Source organism: Sceloporus undulatus, chromosome 1, assembly GCF_019175285.1.
Source record: "Sceloporus undulatus isolate JIND9_A2432 ecotype Alabama chromosome 1, SceUnd_v1.1, whole genome shotgun sequence".
NCBI lineage: Eukaryota > Metazoa > Chordata > Lepidosauria > Squamata > Phrynosomatidae > Sceloporus > Sceloporus undulatus.
In genome coordinates this window covers 46,257,674-46,282,291 of record NC_056522.1, presented here as the reverse complement: position 1 = coordinate 46,282,291, position 24,618 = coordinate 46,257,674, and the positions used below count along the sequence as shown (strand labels likewise).

Below are 24,618 nucleotides of genomic sequence, written 5' to 3'. Positions count from 1 at the left end.
TTATCAATAATCTTGGGCTAGAGTGTAATGGTTTGAGTGTTGGACTATGGACTTTATCACACAGGGAAAATTGGGAGTTTAAACAGCGATTATCCCATGCAAATTGTGCAATCGCAATTAACATTTTCACACACATCACAATTAAAGAGCCATTATCCCGTGAATAAACAAGCAATAAACAGGCAATAAACAGCAACAAATCATTCATGGGATTTCCCTGTGAATGATTTGTTGCTATTTTTTGCCTGTGTATTCCTGGGATAACAGCACTTTAATTGCGATGTTGTGTGAAAATGTTAATCACAGTTTCACAATTTTCATGGGATAATTGCTGTTTAAACCCCTGATCTTCCCTGTGAGATAAAGTCCTATGACTTTGGAGACCAGGGTTTGAATCCCAGCTCAGCCATGCAAACCCACTGGGTGACCTTATTATTATGCTTTCTTTATATAGCGCTGTACATACAAACAATAAAATAGATAAAGTAAACCTGTCTATGGCGTACAATCAAAGAAATTATAGCATAATACATATAAATAATACATAACAATACAGAAAAAGGTACAATAAAGTAAAGCGGACAACAAATTAAAAATGTCAAATATCAACTAATAGTCACGCAATGCCTGGGAATGCTTCTCTGAACAGGATAGTCTTCAACTCAATTTTGAAACTGATTAAAGAAGTGATGAGCCGTGCTCGTGGGGGAAGGAGGTTCCAGGAGTGAAGGGCAGCAAGTGAGAAGAGATGAATCCGGGACGGGGCAGTGGAAATCCTAGGCTAGGACAGCAGACCTTGACTACCAGAACGGAGGGTACGAGTGGGAAGGTGAGGAGAAAGCAAGTTAGATAAATAAGGAGGGGCCAGCCCATGCAGGGCTTTAAAAGTCAACAGCAGAAGCTTATACTGAAGGGGAAGGGGAGCCTGTGAAGGGATGATAATAGAGGAGAAACATAATCAAAGTGGCGAGCAGATGTATTAATGCGTGCAGCTGAATGCTGGACAGAAATTAAAGGATGGAGGTGAGAGAGAGGAAGCCCTGCCAGAAGGGCAAGTCATACTCTCTCAGCCTCAGAGGATGGCAAAGGCAACCCTTCTCTGAAATACTTCCTAAGAAAACCCTGTGACAGGTTCACCTTAGGGTCATCATAAATCAGAAACAACTTGAAGACACACAACAGCAACATGGTTGTTGTCGGTGTGACTCAGGAAGAACTATTTCCCCATGTTTCTAAATTAGTGGCACTTTGGAAACATTTTGAAAGCAGCTGAAAAATATGGGCACTCAAACCAGGGATTTTTTGGAGGGGGAATTGAACTCTGGAACTTTTTCAGTGTAAGAGTCATCAGCTCACTTGTTAAAGCACGAGCACCAAATTAACTGATAAATCTCCAAAAGCTCGAAACTGAATGAGGTGACAGGTTTGCTGTAGGTGTGTAACAGACTTAGCACATAAGAAATTATTTCTCTTTCTTGCTATATTGTGCTAGCAATGTAGAAGGGAAGTTAGATTTCTTTGCAAGATTGCTTACATTTTTAATTAAAAGCTATGAGTTGACTTTCAATCTTCAGAAGGTTCTCAGTTCAAACTCAGTGGTCTAAATCCAATCCAATGTGATGCTTGGGTATTTCAGCCCCTTTCCCTGCAACTCCATCCACTGCCCAAAACATGCTCCAAATAACTTCTCAGACTTCTGGAACAAGTTTGATGTGGCATAAGAAACTACAGCTCCTGCTTGCATTCACAGAAACTTCCTCCACATATATAAAGAGAGCCATTTCACTGGATACTACCCACTGTAGTATACAATAAGCACCACCAAGTGCAATGGAGCATCCTCTCAGGTAAATAAATAATAATAATAAATAATAAAATTTTTATTTGTACCCCGCCCTTCCAAACGATCAGGGCGGCTAACAAAATGCACCGAAGTGCAGACAATATACAAGATTAAAAACAACCATAATAAAACAACAATCCATAAAAACAATAAAAAGCCCCTTAGCCCGTCCTCACGGCCACGAGAGAGGAGGGAGGCCCACGGGATATTTAGTCGGGGAATGCCTGATTAAATAGGAAGGTTTTAAGACCCTTCCTAAATTGGGCCAGGGTGGAAGATGAGCGGAGTTCCGTGGGCAGCGTATTCCAAAGGGCTGGGGCAGCTGTGGAAAAAGATCTTCTGGCAGTGACAGCCAGAACTTATCATGTTAATGACAATAAATGAGTTATTGTGGTATGTATTGCTGCTACTTGGTGTATATATGCACATACCTTACAGGAGGGGTATTACATCCCATCATGATCTACCACTACTTGACTTCAAGCAACATATGTTTTACAAAGAGGTGGGCATGGTAAGGCACATCCACCAGTAGAGCCTCACCATCTCATGCTGGGGGGAAAGCGAAGTATAAATTGAATGGTTGAATCAACAAATGAATGAATGAGTCCTGCATCCAGTTCTTAGTTATGTGTTAGAATTGTATCCCACTCCATGGTGCCATAAAAGGCTTTCCCCACTTTCTCCTCCCAACAACCCTATGAGGGGAGTAAGGCTGAGAGAGGCAGATAGGCCTAAGGTCATCCAGTGAGATTCATGGCTCAGTGAGGACTAGAACCTGTGTCTTTTAGGTCCAGCTCAAAAAAAAATCGGGGAGGGGGGAATCTACTTTTAATTCTTGAGGAATATACTGTATTTTCTGGCGCATAAGACTACTTTTTAACCCAGGAAAATCTTCTCAAAAGTCGGGGGTCATCTTATATGCCGGGTGTTCTCTTATAGGGCAAGTGCTGAAACTTCCGAGCCGGACTGGAGAATCTGCAGTCGCCACATATGGTGGAGGGAGCTCAAAAATGGCTGCGGCCGCATCCCCACCATATGCGGCGACCGTATGAAAACAGCTACCGCTCTAATAGTCTTGGAGACAGGGAGGGCTGGGCAGGCAGGGAAAGCTGACCAATCCAAGCAGGCTTTGTATACAACAAGGTTTCCTGCTAAGTACCTGCATGTCATAAGCATTTGAATTAAAATTACCATTTCGAAATCAAATCTGATGTTTTTTTAATTTTTATTTGGTGTGCGTTGGAAGAGGGGTAGTCTTATACAGTGAGTATATCCCAAACTTTATATTTTAACTGGACAAGTTGGGGGTCGCCTTATACGCCCAGTTGTCTTATACGCCAGAAAATACAGTAACTAATTGTGATTCTCCTCCCTTCTCCCCTCTCACCACACACACACTGACGTGCACACTTGCATGCATGCATGCACACACACACACACACGCATGCATAAACTGCTCTGCCAAGACTAGAGAGATTATTACTTAAAATAACAAACTCATCTAGATTTCCAGTGCCCTCACAGAGGCAGACAGAGAGGTAACACAGCAATACTAGAGCAGTTTCCTGACTAAACAGCAAGATGTAAGACAAGGGACAGATGAGAGCAAAGAGGTTGGAGGGGAAGTAGAAAACAAGTCAGTGAAACTAAAAAGAGTGAAGCTAAGGAAGTAGTGAAGATGACAGATTAGGTAATTGGAAGAGAAACAGAAGCAGAGATTACAGAAAGCCTCAACAGACAAGAAGATTAGATCAAGAAAAGAAAAGAGGTGACTCCAGGTTAGAAAGCAAACAAGCAACCTTTTCTAACCTTGACACTAAAAAAACTCAACATAAGATTCATAATTTTCCATACTGATATTTCTAAATCCTTCATAAGGAAAGCAGAGACAAACATGGTAGCTCCACTCCTTCATCTTCCCCATGACTATCTCCATGCTGACTTTGAGGGAAACAAAGTCATCTGAACTGGGGAACCACCCCTATTTGTGAAGGCTCCTTGGACAATTTAGCAATTACCACTGCATTCTCACAATTATACTAAATATAAAGTGAAATGAACGCCTTAATACAAGCGGTGAGAATTTTGCAGGCCTCCGGGATTGTTCAATTGAAAGTTCCAGCGCAACTGGCTATGGTAGCTAGGAATGCTTGGAGTTGAACAATATCTGAAGGCTCTCAGAGTTTCCACCCCTATCTTAATACATCAGCTTGGTGTAGTGGCTTGTGCAATGGACTATGACTCTGGAGATCATGGTTCAATTCTCAACTCAAACATAGAAACCCACTGGACAATCTTGGGCAAATCATGCACTTTCAGCTCCAGAAAACCCCATGACAATCTTAATAGGGCTTGCAAAAACAAAACAAAAGCCAGTTATGTTTCTCCATTCCCAACAGTAGTAATAACTGTTCCAGAGACTGGGATACTTATTTTGAGAGGCATGACTCCTATTGATTTGTTACAATCAGAACAGACACATTGACTTGATTGTTGAACTATGGTCCAACAGATATGTAAATCACACTAATTCACTTGATCTGCTCTAGCCAGGACTAACTATAGTAGCCAAGATGGCTGAGGGATTCTGGAAGCTGTCATTCAAAAGAGTAACGTTTCCAAGCTCTGATTCCACACTCTTGTGGTTGGTGCAAAGTAGACAAACCTTTGGTACACTAGTAATAAAGGTACATGGATTGTACCATCATTTCTCACCAATGGCAGAATCTTTTCAAAGTAGATAAATGCATTACTTATGACTAAGAAATCACTTTTGACTGCATTCACTACCTTGTATTGATTCAAAAATACAGTCATCCCTCCTGATTTGCAGACTTGGGGTTTGCAGTCTCGCCCATTCATGGATGGCAAGTAGGGAGGGACAAAATGGTGCACGTGCTCAAGGCACACACACAGCGGCATGTACAGGAACACACTACCACTGAAACTAACAGCAACTCCAATATTGGCAGTTTTCCAGATTCACAGAAGAGTTCAGAATGGATCCCCCGTGAAGCAGGAGGGATGACCGTATATGTATTTTTAAAAAAGAAATGTCAAGAAGCAAGGTCCACCTAGCTCAGAACTATTTCTACTAGTGGCAGGAGCCCTCTAGGATTTCAGCCAGGGGTCCATACTTGCTCTATGTCACAATTGGACTGTATCGACATTGGGCTGGGAAAGATCTCAGGTACCACAGTAAAGTTTATATAATAATGCCCATGGGCACACCAGATCAATACTGTAGTTCAAACTTCAATTCATATATGCAAGTTCTACAACTTTTTAAAAAATTCTATTTCAGAGTTTCTGACTCAGCAAACATAAAAATCTAATTTTGTTAAAATAGATTACTGGATGAAGAAGTCTTGTATCCTCGTGCTCATTCCTTCTCTTTCCTCTTGTTTTCTCTCATGCACCTTAATACTGCCTGGGTTTGCCAGACTCCATATCAGGACACTGTGTCTAAAGCCCTAAATACAAACCGGGATTGCAATTCAAATTTTGATTTTATACATATAATCTAGGATTGCAATTAGAGGACAAGTTGTAGTTTTCTGGTTATGCTATAATAATAAAACTTGGTCTGACAAATTATGGTAATATTATATCAGGGTTTTAGATCAGGAGGGAGGAAAGTATGTATGACCAGTAATAAACCATCATTTATCAGAGCAAGAAAATATTATCTGACTCAAGCCCCAGCCTAATGCAACAAACATATTATGTCCTATCCAGCTACTTGCTAAGAGTCACACTTGCTGAAAGTTTATGAAAGTTGTAATTTTTAAAAAAGTCATTTATGTATGCTCTCTTTTGCCACCTAAACCATTGTTAATCTTAACTATAACTGCCTTAAACAAACCAGCTTCAGAATCCACAGTAAGCCATAAATTCTATTTAACTTTTCTGATCCCTTCCTCATAGTTGAGAGAGATCAGGCAATTTGTTAGCACAAGACTCATTCATGAAATGCCAAACCACATTTTCCTGTTGCATCTGAACAAAGTGGTACGTTTCTACTGTCAGAACAAATACACCGTTCAAATTAATTTTTTAAAAGTTTAAAAAAACCAAAACTCAAGTGCATTTAAAAAAAATACAAGAGGAAGATTCTATGAGTCTCAGGAGGATGAAACTGTTTGGATAGGAAATTCAGGATAAATGAAAGAGAAGCTATTTTAAGCAGACAGATTGACAGAATTGATGGTTAACATAGCCTATGCATCTTAGACATGTAGGGCTTGATCTCCCATCTCTTAGAAGAAGAGCTTGTTGATTTGACTGAGTGCTGAACCGGACAGACCTGTAATGAATTTAGCAGGAAGAAGATGATCAGGGAAAACTCTAACTGTGAAGTAGATTGTTTAAAGGACCATAAAATGAAGAAACGGTTCTACAGCAAACTTTACAGAAAGGTTCATCTGAAAGATAATACAGTATATAATGCTCCAAAAAGGGAGTTTTATTTTGTAATTTCAAAGAGTGTATTTCCAGTGGAACCCTTTTTACACTGAGGAACTGTTATGTGAAATACATGAGCTGAAATTTCACCCAGTTATTTACAGGTGTGCAGTGTTATTTTTATCACACATTTGTATTTGTAAATAAAGTAGGAGAAAACATGAAAAATTCTAGAAACTACTGAAATGTATTAACATCATCAATCATCATCATTAAAATAAGTAATTTTAAGAAAACCATTGTACTCCTTAATGGCATGAGATAGAGAAGGATATGGTGGGGGGAGGACAATTCATTGGAGTACATTTTCAAACTTGGCAAACTGTTGTTTAAATTCTGAATTCCTGAATACAATGGATGAGCTACTACAGTTAGATTGGAAACCAAAAGAAGGAAAATTATATTCAGTATTCTATTCTTGTGCAAGAATCTTGTTGGTGGCTTAGGGGCTTGACCAACAGCCCTGAAGGGGTGACACAATGCTACCCCTTTCCTAGCCAGATCAGGGCGGCAGCGGCGGCGGCGGCGGCAGCAGCAGCAGCAAACGCACACTGTGGCCCCAATCCAGCTTTTCCAGGGCACAAAAAGGAGTCGCAAAAAGCAGCTCCTTTTTGTGCCCTGGAAAGGGTGCCATAGCCATGTTGCCATGGCTTGACAGCACCCATTTGGTGCTGCATCATATGGACCCAACTCCAGAGGAACGCCATAATGTCGCGCACTGTGTGAGGCAGTGTCATGGCATCCTGGAGGCAGAGTCAGGGCTTGCGTCATCTGGATGTGACGCCCCAACTCCACCCCCAGGCCAGCCTTAATGGCCGGTCTGAAGAGGGCCCATGTGGAAATCTACTCTGGTATGCTGATTTCAAAGTACAGTAATATCGATACCCCCCCTCCCAAAAAATAGCTTTTTGCTATTTATTGTTGTCAGTTCAACCTCAATGGTGTCCCTATGAATGACAGACCTCCAAAGCTACTGCCACACTGCAGAATTATTGTAGTTTGACTCCACTTTTACTGTCATGGCTCCATAATATGGAATCTTGGAATTTCTAGTCTATTGTAACACCAGAACTCTCTGACAGAGAAAGATAAATATATCACAAAACTACAAATCCCAGAATTCCACAGCATCAATCCATGACAGTTAAAGCCGCATCAAAAATCCAAAACACGCTATGGAAATAATCCAGTTTGATACTGCTTTAACTGCCCTGGCTCAGTGCTAGGAAATTCTGGGAACTGTAGTTTTGTGAGACATTTATCCTTCTCTGCCAGAGAGCTCTGGTGTCACAATAAACTACAATTCCCGGGATTTCCTCATACTGAGCCAGAACAGTTAAAGTGGTCTAAAACTGGATTATTTCTGCAGTGTATTTTAGACCAAACTGCAATAATTATTCAGTGTAGATGCAGCCCAAGACATCCCTGTTCAGGTCTCATGAGCTCATCACTGTGGCTTCCTTGATTGAATTACTCCATCTGCAGCATGGTCCTCTTTTCCTGTTACTTTCCACTTGGCTGAGAATCATTGCTTGTATATAATGTTATCTCACTATGAGTCCAAAGTATGACTATCTCTGTTTAGTAATTTTGATTTCTAGTAAGGGTTCAGGCTTGATTTGTTCTCCAACCTGTTTACTAGTCACTTTGACCACTGGTGGTACCCACATTACTCTCTTCCAGCACCACACATGAATCATCTTCCTGTCAGGTTTCTCACTGTGGAGGGATATGGAAAGCTGCACCAATTGAAAGTTCACCTTCTGCTGCAATGAGGAGGCCTCTGATGCTTTGCACTGGCTACACTCCCATAGTTGCTGAGTTCCTTCAATGACTTCCAACTTATGGAAACCCAAAGGAAAACATATTCATGGGGTAAGATTTGCTTGGCAAGATCTGCTCAGATTTCCTCTCAAGCTAAGCGAATGTAACTTGCTCAAAGTTACTCAGTGGATTTCCAGGGCCATGTGGAGATTCAAGCCCTAGTCTCCAGAGTCATTGTCCAACACTCAAACCACAACACCACACTTGCTCTAATATCACCACCACCAAAATTCACAACTATAAAATACAGGGGGAACTTATAGTTCAGTGGTAGTCAAGTATGTCCCAGTCATGGCTGGATAAAATGACTATGACTCCTTGCTTGATACCCTGGAGAGTTTATATTTCTGGGCTAGACAGACAAACAGCTGGGGCAAATGCAGTTTCCTATCTTCTTATGGCCCAAGTTATAAAAACTAGTCCAGTCCTAGAACTGAACATTAACCCAGCATTACTGCTAAAGTTGGAAATTGTTCTTGCGGCACATTCACCTTGAATTTCTTTTTCTGCATCCATGTTGCCTTGAAAATTGTTGTTCAGATTAATTTGAATATTTTCCATGTTACAATTTAACAATGGAGTAACTGAAGCACAAGGCAGCTCTTTGAAAAGATCACATGGGGGGAGTGATTATTATGAGTCCTGAGTTTTAAAAAAAACACATGCATATACAGCAAGCCTCAGAGTAGCATTGCATCATGCAACTGAGATACAACTAATTCTGTGCTCATTGTTTATAAAAATGACTATTCAGATACTCCTCATGATCATAAGGAGTGTGCAGATGCTGGGGGGGGGAATAGAATTTTCATATTACAGAAGCCCCAGAAGGCTATTATACTTCTCTGGGTGATCTACCCTTGTCACACAACTCTGCGAGTTCCCTTTGCCCAATGGTGAATCACTGTCAGAGTTAATAGCAGCAACTCGCACCTTTGAACAGAGCATCTCCACAGAGCCTTTTGTTGCTGATGTACCTCTTTCTGGGGTCTACAGGTCCCACTATAATTGAATATTGCAAACACAAGCACAGTGTAAGTCCGTGTATTATGAATATATATATTTAATACACATACACGTAGATATATTTTACAACAATACAATACATTATACAGTATATTAAATTTGACACATATGCACTGTTCAAAAGTTCTAAGCATCCAATGAGATGCCAGTACAGGACTTGACTGCAGGATTCTTCTGCCTGTGCTGCTCAGGTGTATTGCAGCATTTGGGGATAAATCTTAAAGCCGTAAATAAAATATACAAAATAGGTGGAAATGCATTAAGAGAAATTCCACTATTAGGAATTTACCCTTTTGTTCTGTTCATAATTATATAACTGAAAATGTTGTTGTTGCTGCTGCTGTTGTTGTGTGTCTTCAAATCACTTCTGATTTATGGCAACCCAAAGATGAACCTATCACAGGGTTTTCTGAAGCTGAGAGTGTGTGACTTGCCCAACAAAATAACACCACCTTATTCAAGGTGAAAAGGGCCTAATTCTCTCTGGCAACTGCAGCACCTATCTAGGTCCAGCTCTCCCTCTTTTCTGAACTCAGCCAGCAAGGGCAGCCCCTTCTTTAGAGTGTCTGCACCCATAGTCTAAACCAATAACTCAGAGGTTGCACTGGCACTTTTTTTAAAGCTTTTTATACAGAGGTTGGAGATCCACTTCTCAGGAGGTTTGAGTGGTGGATTCCTGCACTGGCAAGGGATTAGACGAGCTTTTGGAGTTCCTTCCAACTCTACGATTCTGCAAAGGCCAGTCCAAGACATCTTGCTGCCCAAAGTAAAGGAAAATAGACCTTTCCATTCTATATAATACAAGCCAGACTGCTAACTCAATCTTATTTCAACACTAGCAATGGAATGGAATCTTTTATCGCTCCCAAGAGGACCAGGCTGGGTACAGGGCAGGTTGCAGGCAAAACCCAGCTCTACCTCAGACATTGTACTGCAGCTCCCTTGGCATATGCTGCCTTGAGGCAGTGGTTTCACTTTCCCTAACATAATGCTGGACTACTGATACCTGTCTCTGGCCCTTGTGCCAAGAAGCAAACAGTTCTGAGCAAGGATATCAATTTTTGATAATTTCATTCTCAAAAGAAGCAATTAATAATTTTAGCAGTTTTCTTCATGCTGTGAAACCGTCCTTGAAAACTGCACAGTTTTTAAAGTTTATCACACACAGGATCATTTTCACACGACGTCGGGCTTTAACGCTCAGAGAAAGTGAACAAATCTCACAAAAGCAGAATAATTTTCACACAACGTTCACACACAGCATTAATCCAGCATTAACCTGCACAGAAAGTGAACAAAATTGGATTCTCCCAAAAGTAAAAAGCAGCCAATTTTGTCCACTTTCTGTGTGGGTTATTTTTGTGTTAATGTTCAATGCCACCAATGAGTCTGAAAATGATCCCACTTCTGTGGGATTTTTCCAAGATTTAAAGCCCATTTCTGCACAGGATTTAGGCACTTAACCTCCCATGTGATAAACTCCATAGTTTGGGACTTTTCTGCAAAGAAAACATGACAGGAAATACAATTTTCTATACAAACAAACACTTGGGATTTCTAACACAGAAAAGTCTTGAACTATGAGGATTTCTCATGCTGCTCATTGGGGTTTCCCAGAACTCAGGAAAACCCTTTTTTTAAAATAAAAAAAACCCTATTGATTAAATATTCTCCAATAATCTTTCCATCTCTAGTTCTGAGATTCCTGCAGTTCTCTGAAGCATCCAGTGTCATTCCAGGCCAATGCCAAGAATAACGCTACAGCAGCCACTGCAAAATACTGTGGGAAAGTTAACGGCTTTCACACAAGTGTCCATCACAACTGCCAAATAAGCCCATGACCTAATACTGTAAAAAGAGGCCCCAGAAATGTCTCTTTGAAAAGGGCCCTCTCAAACCTGGATCATGTCAGGCTGCCCAAGATAATGGCTGAACGGATGTTTAGCCCTCACTGAAAATACATTCCCAAGCACAGCATTTTAATTTTCTTCTTAGAAATAAAAAGAAACCATTTACTGATAGGGGATTTTTTTTTTTTTTTAGTAAATAAATGGATAAATTGCCCCTCTACACCTGGGGTCTCAGCCAATGAGCTTTAAATCTGTAGTTATGTGCTTAGCCTATGCCTGCTAAAAACAAAAGAAGCCATTGCCCTGAGTTTGCAAGATCTGAGCAGGTCTGTTAATGCAGGCAACTTAAAGGTCTCTTATTCATAGGGTTACTATCATAAGTCAAAGTCAACTTGACAGCAACTAACAATAGTGCGCCTAGCTTCTGGTCCACAATTGCACTTAGTAGTGCACTGGAATCAAGGCTCACATTGCTAAAGATTAGCAGATACAAATTAGCATCTACTGCCTCTTTCTTTGCTGTCTCTGAGCTCAGGTGAAACCCCAATAGTAACTGAGCAAGAGAGAGAGAGTGGATAGAATTTTCCATCATGGACATATTGTTCTAAACTACCTTGGTGGCATAGTCTTCAATGGGCAAGTAAGACTCGTTGCTTATAAAAAGACCTGTTCCTGCTGGAAGTGAAAACTGCCAGAACTTTTTTTCTTCTTAATAGAGATCAACACAGTTGTCTGCATCTTTGGATTCTTATTGGGGGTGTGGCTATAGAAAATGTCATACTGAACGCCTGCACTTCAAAGCTTATTACTAGATCACTGGTATTTGGAGTGTGACAAACTGTTTGGAGATCACTAGTGTGTATGTTAGATTTAGATTTTAATTTCCTAGACAAAAGGAGAACTCAGGAGAGTAACCATGTAGCTTCAAACAGTAACGTGGAAACAAGTCATAGATGTATTATCTTCTACCTAATAAGACAGATGAGATGGTTGAACAGGTAAGTTTGTCATGACAAGAATTAACAGAGAGATGAGAGTGCTGCCCTCCAAGGTGAAGGCTGGGGTCGGCAAATTGTGACCCTACAGATATTCTTAGACTACAACTTCTAATAGCTCTCACTACTGGAAATCCTGACAAAGGACTTTGGAATTTTCAGTCCAAGAACATCCTAGGCATTACTTTGCCCATTCCTGGTGCGGGCTCTGATTCAGAGGCCCAACCTTATTCCTGTAAGCACATTTTAGCAACATGCAAAGCATTAAGCATGTTCATTCATGGGTTTGACACAAACAAGAAAACTTTAAACTACAGTGTTGAAAACACCCTGAACTCTTGTCAGCAGTACTTCTCTATCACTCTTTTTCTCCCTCAATAGGTTTCAGGTTTGTCTGTTTTTTGCCATAAGCAGGATAGTAATTGCCCAAATACCATCAAGCCACCAGATTCCATCTGATCTTGGAAGCTAAGCAGGGTCAGTCCTGGTTAGTACCTGGATGGGAGACTGCCAACGAATACCAAGTTCTGTAGGGTGTGTTTCAGAAGAAGGAACTGGCAAAACCACCTCTGAGTATTTCTTGCCTAAGAAAACTCTATGGGTCACCATAAGACGACAGGCAACTTGAAGGCACATACACATACACACAGAGCCAGCACTGAATGGTCCACTGATTGATCTCAGACATTGTCTTTCTCTCCACAATGAAAAGCTGGTTCTATTCCTATTAGAAATCTCACATAAGAAGTTACTAACTCAAACTCATCCTACAGCAGGAAGGTCATTTTTTTAAAAAAAATGTCATTATAATAGTTTGACTGTGAAAAATCAAAATGTCAAAACACGTTATTTTTTCACAGCTGAGATTTGAAGGAAGCAGAGCTTTGGAAAAATCCCCTGTTTGGACTACAACTCCCAGATTCCCTACAATGATGGCAGAAAAATTTTGGGAGTTGTAATACAAATTTTTTAAAAAACCTTCTCCGACTTCTAAAAGGCAATTACAAGATCCAAGTAGCTCTGTTTTTGTGAAAATTGACAACAACAAGCAGGCTGTCACAGGCCTGAAATGCCTGCTTGCAACGGGTGAGAAGGAAACATCCCGTAAAGGCGGCTCATTCTGTTTCCTGGCCAGAACATTCCCAGCCATTGACATTAGTGGAAAGCTCGATTAAGATACTGCCTGTTGGTTTTACTGCTGCTCATTTAGGCCTGTGCCAAAGACATGCATGTTCAGAATTTTCATTACATTTTTTCTTTAAAAAAGTCTCTAGGTTAGTAAAAGATTGCAAGACTCTCAAAAATCATTAGACTTGGCCAATCATTAAGCCCAGAACTAAAGCGAGAGACAAAAAAAAAAATGGCATAACCTTTGGCAAACTACAGAAACCATGGAAAACAAGGTTGTTGTCCTGTACAGTGGGGTCATCAAAACACCAAAGCTAACACGCAAAGAGTTGTGTTTTTTAAAAAGAGGGAAAAAGAGAGAAAGAGCTGGAACATACAGAAATGATACAAAACATGGAAATTCATCCCAGGCTTGAGAGAGAGAAAGGTGTAACAAACAGAAATAATACAAAACATGGACGTTCATCCCAGTTTTAAGACACTTCACACATGTGTTTTCATCACTTGGTGACTTAGCTATCACTGATGATGGTATGCACGAACCACCATGAATATAACCCTGCTAGTAAAGTGAGCACCATTATCCAGTGCCAGCCTAACCAGAATGCTATTTAACTGTCAATTCAAACATTCTCTTAGCTCTCAACAACCATACCATAATCAAGCAGAGAGTGATCAACAAGTGATATAGATATATGTGGGAATTCATTCCCAGCATGCCAAAATGAATAAAAAGCTGTCTGCAAGTGGAAATTTGGTGAAAGATGGGGAAACCCTGCATCATCACATCTTGGATTGTGGGGCTACATGGCACGGATTTGCCATTCTGACAGGAATAGAGTCAAGAAGCCTATACAGTTCAACCCTACACATTTATCCTGCAAAAACTTCAACTGCCCTGAGCAAACATGTTCACTCTCTGGAGAAATGCACTGTGTACAGGACAGGACCAACAATAAACAAATAACTATATAAATAATTCTTGGTATGTACTCTCCATTACAGAGCTACAGAATAGTGCTCTTTTAAATTGTCTTTGCTAAGAATAACACTTCACATCCAAGACATATTCCCAATTGTGACAAACTCATAGGGTGGGGGAAAATTTTTTTAAATGCCTTGGCTAGTATTAGTACCAAGTAACTTCACCAAATGAGTTTACACAAAAAAGTAGGAGTCCCAGAAGGAGAAAAGTGAAGTACAACCCTTTATTTAACCATGTAATGAAATCCTACTCTGTTTACTGTACTAGAAAGAAAGCCCTATTGTGTTTGATGGGACTTGGACCAATGAAAATATGGTCCAATCTAGACTGCAGAAATAATCTAGTTTGACAAGGCTTTAACTGCCCTGGCTCAGTGCTAGGGAGTGCTGGGAATTGTAGTTTATTATGGCACCAGAAGGCTAAATGTCTCACAAAACTACAGTTCCCAGAATTTCAAAGCACTGAGCCAGAGCAGTTAAAGCAGTGTCAAACTGGATTATTTCTGCAGTGTGGATTGGACCTATGCATAAGATCTGAACACAACAGGATTAACTTCCAAGTCAACATGGACAATTCTGCACTATGTACAATTTCCAGGCAATAAGCCTGCAATCCTATACAGAGCTTTCTGGGAGTAAGTCCCACTGAAGTCAATGAGCTTGAGTTCTAGGTTGACATGTGTACAGTAGAACAATAAAAGTATTTTCCATACATGATATGAAAAGAATTCCAGCCTTTTCTTGTGACAGCTGGGTACACACATGAATGTCTTTACTGCAGGGCCAAACGAAAGAAACAAATCCATTTCATACATCATTTTACGTATGTACAACATTTTTACAGCTAGAAAGCAAAATGGAAGACTGACAAATGTAGGCTCTCACCAGTCTGAGTTTTACATTCAAATTACAGACCTGAGAAATGAAACAAAACACACACACACACACACAATTTAAACTTCACTCATTTAACCATTCAAGACAGCAACAGGTGCCATTAAACTGAAACATTTTAAAAGCATTAAGGTCGGTTTCACAAATGACACTTAAAATTGTTTTATTTGGGGGGGGGGGTGTTTCAGTTCCTACCTCTGTAATTTGAATGTACATTCCACACTGGTTAAGTGCACATTTGACTTAATTTGGCTGGATGCCTTTTTTTCCCTCTGGTTTTTTTTTTCCAGCCCCAGAGTAAGAGAGTTTGCTAATGATTCCGCTCCATTTCAGGTGGGAAAGGTGTTAGCATCACATGCAGAAAAACACATTGCAGTTAAACAGAAAGGGAGGAAACACACAATACAATCCCCATCCCGTCTCATTTCAAACAAGAGCTACACTTCAAGAGACAGAGAGAGCGTATAGTTCTTGGACGAGGTTTCTGGCTTCCACCCATCCTGAACACTCCTTATCTTATCTTTCCACAATGCCAGAAGCACAACTTGGAGGCCAATCTTGCAGGAGTGTGTGCACAAATATTTTTGTGTGTTTGCTTCCAATTTTACAGAGTCAGGGCAGGGAGGGGAAACTCTTATGCATAATAAGCCTGGATACAGATGTGTCAATGCAACTTTGTCCAACATACATACAAGAAGAAGAAGCAAAAGAGTCTTGTACCGCCTTTCATAGAATCCGAGAATGACAGAGTTGGAAGAAACCACAAGGGCCATCCAGTCCAACCCCATTCTGCCATGCAGGAACTCACAATCAAAGCACCCCCGACAGATGGCCATCCAGCCTCTGTTTAAAAACGTCCAAAGCAGGAGATTCCAAGACTTTCCAAGGGAGTGTGTTCCACTGTTGAGCAGCTCTTACTGTCAGGAAGTTCCTTTCAGATTAACTGAAAGAAAGGAGTTGGTAGCATGAGCTTTCATAGACTTGAGCCTCCTTCCTCAGATGCATGGAGCAGAGTGCAAAGTCCAGGGACCCACCTTATACTAAACCTTTCCTGGACTTTCCACTCTACCTCATGCATCTGAGGAACTAAGGTTCAAGTCTTGAAAAGCTGACTCTTCCCCATGTGTCTGAGGATGTAGGCTCCTCTAGGGAAGATAACTCTAGTCCCTGCACTTGAGGAAGTAGCAAGTACATTCCTATACTGCTTATCAGTGCCCTTAAGTACTCCCTAATTGCAGTTTACAATGTGTGAGCTATCTGCCCCCAACAAACTGGGTTCTCATTTTAGCAACCTCAGAAGGATGCCAGGCTGCGCCAACCTTGAGCCCCTGGCTGGTACTAAACTCACAACCTTGTTGTCTTTGAGTGAGTGGCTGCACTACAGGCATTTAACCACTGGGCCACCAGGGCTCTTAGACTCAAATAGACTCAAGTCTAGAGAAGCTGTCTCTGTCCCATGCATCTGAGGAGGTAGGTTCAAGTCTACAAAAGCTGGCTCTCACCTGAGGAAGTAGACTCAAGTCTAAGAAAGCTGACAGTAACCCATGCATCTCAGGAAATAGACTCAGGTGTAGAAAGGCTGACTCTATCCCATGCATCTGAGGAAATAGATTCAGGTGTAGGAAAGCTGGCTGTAGCCCATGCACCTGAGGCGGTAGGAGCAAGACTAGTAACGCTTGTGCTTCCCTCTTTCAGTTCCTCACAAAGGTGTTACAAGGTCCCTTTGCATACAGAACTTTCCAGACCAACAAGGCTAGCTCTTTGAATTCTGCCCCAGGGTCTTTGGGGGGGGGGGTGTCACGTCTCGCCAGCTTCACAGGCGCCCAGCTGGCTCTCTTCCGCTCTCCTTCCCCACGTTTTCTGCCCAAAGGAGGGAAGTCAACCAGGCCGAAAAGGAGGTCCGGCGGCCGTCCCTTGCCCAACTCGGCTTGGAAGTCTCGCTTCCAACTCGCCCCTCGTGGCAAAGTAGGGCTTCGTTGCGCGACGGATGCATCCATTCACATCCGCACGGTCGAAATAATCCGTTTTGACTCCGCTTGAACTGCCAGGGCTCAAGGCTATGGCATTCTGGGCATTGGAGTTGGTTGTGGCACCTCCAATGCCCAGAATGCCATAGCCTTGAGCCCTGGCAGTTCAAGCGGTGTCAAAACGGATTATTTCCACACACAGAGACCTTTCGTCTCTCCCTGAGGGCTTTATTCTACTCAAAAGCACACTCTGCACATGCCCAGAGGAAGGAGAGAGCGGCTGCCACCATCTACACTGTCGAGACTTTGAGTGCGGTGGCCCCAGTCTGCGCGGGCGGGAGCCCTCGAGGGGCCTGGAAGGGCAGCCCGGGAGCCCCTCTCTCCTGACTCACCCGGGAGGTGGGGGCCTGTCCGGCGGCGGAGTCCCCGCTGCTCCTGCTCCGGGCGCCGAAGAAGAAGAAGAAGAGCAGGGCGGCCAGCCAGAGGATGCCCAGCATGGACCACGCCACCCTCCGGCTCAGGCGCCTCATCCTGACCCGGGCAGAGAGCGGAGCAAGGCGGCGGAGGCGGCGGGAAGGGGGCGTCCTCCCCGTCGGAACAAGGCAACCAGGGCTACCGGCAGCTGCAGCAGCGGCAGGAGGAGGAGGCGTCCCGGCGCGCCTTCCTCTTTCCCCTCCTCCTCCTCCTCCTCCTCCTGGGGCTCCTCGGGAGGGACATGCCTCTGCCTCCTCCTCCTCCTCCTTCTCCAGCCTCCTGGAGCCCAGAAAGAGGCGGCGGAGGCGGCGGCGGCGGCAGGAGGAATCCCCGGCTGCCCTCCCTCCTGGAAGCCTCCCGAGGAGGAGGAGGAGGAGGAGGAGAGCCCCTGCTGCTGCCCCGCACTCCGAGGCGGCGAGGGAGCCAACGAGGCCACGCTCCTCCTCCGGGTCAGAAGCGGCTCCGCTGGGGAAGAAAGAAGAAGGAGAAGAAGAAGAGGCGGGGAAAGAGACCGGGAAGCGCCTGACGCCGCCTCGACACCCAGGCCCTGGAGCTCCAGCCGGCCCAAGATACTCTCCTCCTCGCCTTCCCTCCTTCTCGCCTTTCCTTCCCCCTTCTCTCTTTCTCTCTTTTGATCCTTCCCTCTCTCTGCCCGTCTTTCCTTTCCTCTTTCTCTCCTTCGCTCCTTCTTCCCACTTTCTGTCCTTCTCGCTTTCCCTCTTTCCCTCCTTCCCTCAGAGGCTCCTGAAGAGGGAAGACTGTCCTTCCCGCCACCTTCCTCGCAACCTCGCCTTCTTTCCGCCGGGTCAAGCCCGAGCTTTTCCCCCTCTGGAGGTGGCTTAACCCCGGGAGGGAGGGAGGGAAGGCGGAGGCTCCAGCACACCAGGCCGGTTGGGGAGGCTGGGCTCCGGACCCGGCGAGGTTCGGGAACCGGAGGACTTTGGCCGCCTTCCCCGCTTTCGTTGCCTTTGGACAGTGTTTGGGAGATTTGGGCGGGAAAAGAGGCCTGGGGCTCCGGGCGGAGAGAGGCGAAGGGAAAGAAAGCCTCGGCTGGGAAAGCAGGGGCCAAGGGAGACGGGTGGAGGCCAACTGGAAGAAAGAAGCCGGAAGCAGGAGCTTTCAGACTTGAGCCTACCTTCCTTCTCTCCTTCTTTGCTTCCTAACTCCTTCCCTCCTTTTCTCCTTCTTTACTTCCCCCTCTTCCCTTATAACGTCAATTCGCATCGTTCGACCCGCAGTCACCCCTGATCTTAGCTCCAATATCCTCTTCCTCGCCTTTCCTCCTTCTCTCCTTTGCTCCTTTTCTGCTCCCCTCCTTCCTTCCTCTCTTCTTCTTTCCTTTTCTCCTTCTTGCTGCCTCCTTCTCTTCTCTCCTCTCCTTCTTTCCTTCCCTCCTTCCCTCTTTCTCTCCTTTCCTCTTTCTCTCCTTTTTTCTCTTTCCCTCCATCCCTCTTTCTAGCCTTCTCTCCTTCTTTTCCTCCTTCTGTTTCCCTCTTTCCCTCCTTCATTATTTCCCTCCTTCCCTCTTTCTATGCTTCTTTCCTTCTCTCCTTCCCTCTTTTTATCCTTCTTTCCCTTCCCTATTTCTATCTATCCTTCTTTCCTTCTCTCTTTCCCCTCCTCCCCTTCACTCTTTCTTTCTTTTTCTCCTTCATTCTTTCCCTCCTTCCTTCTTTCTATCCCTCCTTCTCTTTCTCTCCCTCCTTCCTTCACTGCATGCATTTGAGGGAAGTACTGTAGGCTCAAGTCTACGAAAGCTCTTGCCACCCACTTCTTTCTTCCAGTTAGCCTCAAACAGGCCCCAAGTATCCCTTGGCATTTGGACTTCAAAGTGAGTCCAAACCCTGCTTTGGACCCACCATAACGAAAATCTGGGGCCCAGTCATACCTACTTTTTCTTTTTTTGGCACTGCAAGATTCACATCTGACCTATTTTTATTGTCTTTTATTTTTATCCTGCCTTTCTCCCACGTTGGGACTTAAGGCAGCTTACAACACACAGAGACACACACACATATATAATAAAAAACCCATGTGAAGTCAAAGGCATTCATGGCCGGCAACCATAGGTTTTTTGGGTGTGTGTGGGGGGGGGGGGTTGGGCCATGTGGCCATATCCTAGAAGAGTTTATTCCTAGGTGAACGACAAGTATAAAACACTACAATTTAAAAAACAGTACAGGAACATTAAAATACATAAACATAAAATTTAAAAAATAATTAAACAATATTAAGAGTTAAAATAGTTATAAATTAAAATATACATGTTAAAAATAATAATCATTAATATTTATAACATTACGCAACATTAAAAACCCAGTCATTAAAAACATTAAAAAGCATCAGTTACAGCTCTCCCACCATCAGGAGGGTAGCGTTGGGGAGGGAATGAGGACACTCTCCCTCCCAAAAATTCCCCCCCCCCCCCCATGAAATATGCCTTCACTCTCCAAATTTCTAGCCCTGGAGTGTCTTATAACCCTCAGTGGAGTATTTGGAAATAGTTTAGGCATCCAAGACCTTGGGCAAATCACATGCTCTCAACCTCAAGGGAAGGCAAATGGCAAATCTCTGAACAAAGCTTGGCGAGAAAACCCCATGATAGGTCTTAGGGCCGCCATAAGTCAGAAACAACTTGAAGGCATGCATCCACAACTACCAAAGAAAAAACAGGCAGGCAAAGTGACCAAGGAGGGCATGTACCGTATATACTCGACTATAAGTTGACCTCATGTATAAATCGAGGTTAGATTTTGGGGCCAAAATTATGGATTTTGATATGACCCATGTATAAGTCGAGGGTAAAACTTAGAGGCTTGTGACAAAGGATCTAAAGAATGAAGCAAGGAAAAAATGCCAAACAACTTACAAAATTCCAGCAGCCACAACTGTTTGTGCTCATACTAAAGGCTGGATGGATGAGAGAATAGAGGGGGCCAATGCTTCCAGGACAGATTATGCTCTTGCTTTTCACCAGGAAATGGTTCCTTTTTTTAAAAGAAGAGTTCAAGTACAGTACTTACATTGAACCATGGATAAGTCAACTCAGGTTTTTGGGGTCAGTTTTTTGACTAAAATTTCTAGACTTATACATCAATCATAGAATCATAGAGTTGGAAGAGACCGCAAGGGCCATCCAGTCCAACCCCCTGCCATGCAGGAAATCCAGATCAAAGCATCGTCGACAGATGGCCATCCAGCCTCTGTTTGAAGACCTCCAAGGAGGGAGACTCCACTACACTCCGAGGAAGTGTGTTCCACTGTCGAACAGCCCTTACTGTCAGGAAGTTCCTCCTAATGTTGAGGTGGAATCTCTTTTCCTGTAGCTTGCATCCATTGCTCCGGGTCCTAGTCTCTGGAGCAGCAGAAAACAAGTTTGCTCCCTCCTCAATATGACATCCCTTCAAGTATTAAAATAGGGCTATCATATCACCTCTTAACCTTCTCTTCTCCAGGCTAAACATCCCCAGCTCCCTGAGTCGTTCCTCATAGGGCAAGGTTTCCAGACCTTTCACCATTTTAGTCGCCCTCCTTTGAACACACTCCAGTTTCTCAATGTCCTTTTTGAATCGTGGCGCCCAGAACTGGACACAATATTCCAGGTGGGGTCTGACCAGAGCAGAATATAGTGGCACTATTACTTCCCTGGATCTAGATACGATACTTCTATTGATGCAGCCTAAAATCGCATTGGCCTTGTTAGCTGCCGCATCACACTGTTGACTCATGTTCAACTTGTGGTCTACTTGGACTCCTAGATCCCTTTCACATGTTGTCTCCTTAAGCCAGGTGTCTCCCATCCTATATCTGTGCATTTTATTTTTTCGCCCTAAGTGCAGTACCTTACATTTCTCCGTGTTGAAATTCATTCTGTTAGCTCTGGCCCAGCTTTCTAGTCTATTCAGGTCATTTTGAATTTTGATCCTGTCCTCAGGAGTATTAGCTATTTATAGTAATCACAGTGATGCCAAGAGTTCTAGAAATGGACAATGTTCAGTGTCTCTGCAATGGTTGTGGAGGAAAATTTCACTGGGGGGGGGTTTAAAATATTTATGGAGAGGGTAGTGCCCCCATAGCTATACCTCTTGGCTGCCAGTGCCCAAGGATTGTGTTGGGGGGATGATAATAATAATTAATAATAATAATAATAATAATAATAATAATAATAATGCAAAATTAGGGAACTATAGACAATTACTCCCATTTTTCTAAATACACATACACCAAAGTTAAAGCAGTTGTCCTCCTGGGCATTTCTTATTTGGTACTAGAGATAACATGAAAAGAATGGGGATATGTGTCAGCACCACAAAAAAGGAAGTGCTGTTCAGCACATTTCAACAGGCTTTTTATTCCATGGTGTTTATTCCATGCTAATTGTTTTAAATAATGTTATTGTTTATCGTATGGTTTTATTGTTATGATTTATATGTAGGGTAGGAGGCTTGTGATTAAGGGAATGATTTTATTATTGATTATATAATTTGTATTTGAATTTTGCTGTTACCTGCCTCGATCCTCAAAAAGAGAGATGTGGTATACAAATAAATATTTATTATTATTATTACTCACTACGTTTCAAAATACACTGCAGAAATAATCCAGTTTGAGACCATTTTAACTGCCCTGGCTCAGTGCTAGGGAATCCTGGGATTTATAGTCTAATAATAATAATAATAATAATAATAATAATAAAGCTTTTATTTATATACCGTTTTTCCTTTCAGATCAAAGCGGTGTACATACAATAAAATTCTATGACACATGTCAAATACAATATTAAAACCAATTATAAAACAGTTCTCAGCAATTCAATTCTTAAAAACAGTGTAACTAGGATGGTAGGGATAACAATTATGGGTCGTCGTCTAATCTGGTTGGGGAATACTTTCTAGAGGGAATCGGGAGGGAATTATTGTGGCACCAGAGCTCTCTGACAGAGAAGGTGAAATCTCTCACAAAACTACAGTTCCCTGAATTCCCTAGCAATGAGCCAGGGCAGTTAAAGCGTCCTCCGACTATATTATTTCTGCAGTGTGTTGTGGACCAATATGCCCTTGGAAAATTAAACAACCAGATCAGATAAGCAGTGTATAAGTGAATGTCACACTTTCTAGAGATCATATAAAAGTGTCTTGCAAAATTCATCCAGGGACATTTTTCACCAGCCTCCACTGATTTTCATTTTGGTGCCCAAACTTATATATCTATGCTTATTTTTAACATGATGGGTACAGCTGATGAGACAGGCTTGCCTTGCCTCCACTTTGCTCTGTTTTTCTGTTCATGGTAACAGAATAAGGGATTGTAGAAGCAGCTGCTGTTTATCTTGCCTCTTGCAGAAAATACACACAGCTGCAGAAGGATCAACTACAGAAGAATTCTGCTTTTCCCCAAACTCAAGCTTTATTGCATTGTTTACCACAGATACGCTGCTGGAACTCAGCACCAAAAGTCCATGTTTCTACAAAATTTCCAGCTAGAGAGAGAACAAGGAGAAAAAGCAAGGGTTGGTGGGCATTAAAAAAAACTTTAAAATAAGTTTCTTAGAGGTTTCATTCATCAAAGTGTGTCTGTATTGACTTGCAATCCAAAACATCTGGAGGGCCAAAGGTTCTCTAACCTGGGAATACCTTGCAAACCTGTGCACCACCCATTGCTTTTTATATTTTTACACACTTAACGTACAGCTATAGGAAGTTGGCGATTGTGAGTGTATACCTGGGCATGAAAGAAGCTATTTTTAAAAAACAATTTAATCACTCTAACTTTGTATTTTGCAAATGTTAGACTTTTTGTTAATCCCTATAAGCCCTCTTGAGTTCTAAACTGGGGAAAAGGCAGCATATAATGATAATTGTGCTATATGGTATATAATTATATTATTTTAATTATGATTACAATTTATTATAATATAAGAAGTGAGCAAACGGCAACTTTTCAGATGTTGTTACACTGCAGTTCTTAGCATTGCTCACCCTTGGTTATGCTGACTAGGGCTGCTGTGAGTTATAGCCCAATGATATCTAGAGGCCACACCTTACCAGCCTTGCTGTTTCATGTTGTCTGCCATAAGCCTGTGATATCTTGCTATATTTTTTTAAAAAAAGAGTTATTTATCTGTTGTGCATTCATAACTATTTGTTTCATGGCAAAGATGCCGTCAAAAATTATCTGCATGTGTACAGGATACCTACTGTTTTCCCTACCCACACATACCATTGTAACTCATTTGGCACATCCACAGTCCAAAAAGGAGGGGAAATTCATTTTTTCCCCAATGTACAAACACTTCCCTCCCTGTTTGCCTAGAGGCTGATCTTACTTTACAAGCCTAGACATAAATATCCTTTCAGAGTGATAAAAGTGTTTTTTTCTGTCTTTCTCTCTTCTTTTTTTGTAAAAAAATAACTTTGCCATAAAGCCATGTAGAATGGAAGAATATTATAGCAAAATCACAACAGTTCTGCAGCGACAATTGATACTTAGGATCTAACTGCTTGTCATTTTGTGGGTCAGGAGAGAATTATTCTCCCAGAACAATTTAACTGGCAATGAAGAAGAAAGCAGACTCATCTCAGAAGCTTAACAGAGGCTGGAAAAGTTACTTTCAGACTACAACTCCCAGAATCCTCTAGCAAAATGGCCAGTGCTTGCTGGCTAGGGGATTCTGGGAGCTGCAGTCTGGCAAAGTAACTTTCCTCTTCTACAGCATGGTACAAATTTGCTTGCTTCAAAATAGGTTTATTTCTTGTTGTTTTTCACATTCTGTCCAATTTCTCAAATAGATTGGTTTTGATCTATGGAAGATGATTTCTGTTTCCAAAACACTATAGCATTTGTTTTGATGGTATTTTGGACAATTACCTTATCATTGCAAGCTGGCCAAGAATACAATGTGAGAAATAGGACATTCAGTCTGCTCAACTAACTCATAACTAAGGCAAATACAACAACCTTGGAGCTTCACAAGAACTAAATTTTCTAGCCTTTGGGGAAAAAAACGTAAAAAATAGATTCAATAAAATAACAATAATAAACTTTTATTTATATCCCATCTACTCCAATTAGGTTCAACATTAAGTTCAACATTTTTTTAACTAGCCTTGGCCTAAAAATCCCATAGTTAGATTAGAATAGAGCTATTGAATCAATTTGATTTATCT

The 24,618-nt window shown here is 42.2% G+C and overlaps 1 protein-coding gene across 2 annotated transcripts in view; it reads right to left on the bottom strand.

Annotated features, from left to right (window-relative positions):
* Positions 1–18,147, bottom strand: part of GALNT14 (polypeptide N-acetylgalactosaminyltransferase 14) — a 384,373-nt gene extending 366,226 nt beyond the window's left edge. For both annotated transcript variants that reach the window (XM_042438475.1, XM_042438484.1), the window contains exon 1: positions 17,371–18,147. In XM_042438475.1, the coding sequence (XP_042294409.1) occupies positions 17,371–17,508 (138 nt within the window). In that variant the 5' untranslated portion in view covers positions 17,509–18,147. The remainder of the gene's footprint in view (positions 1–17,370) is intronic.
* Positions 18,148–24,618: the final 6,471 nt, after the last annotated feature.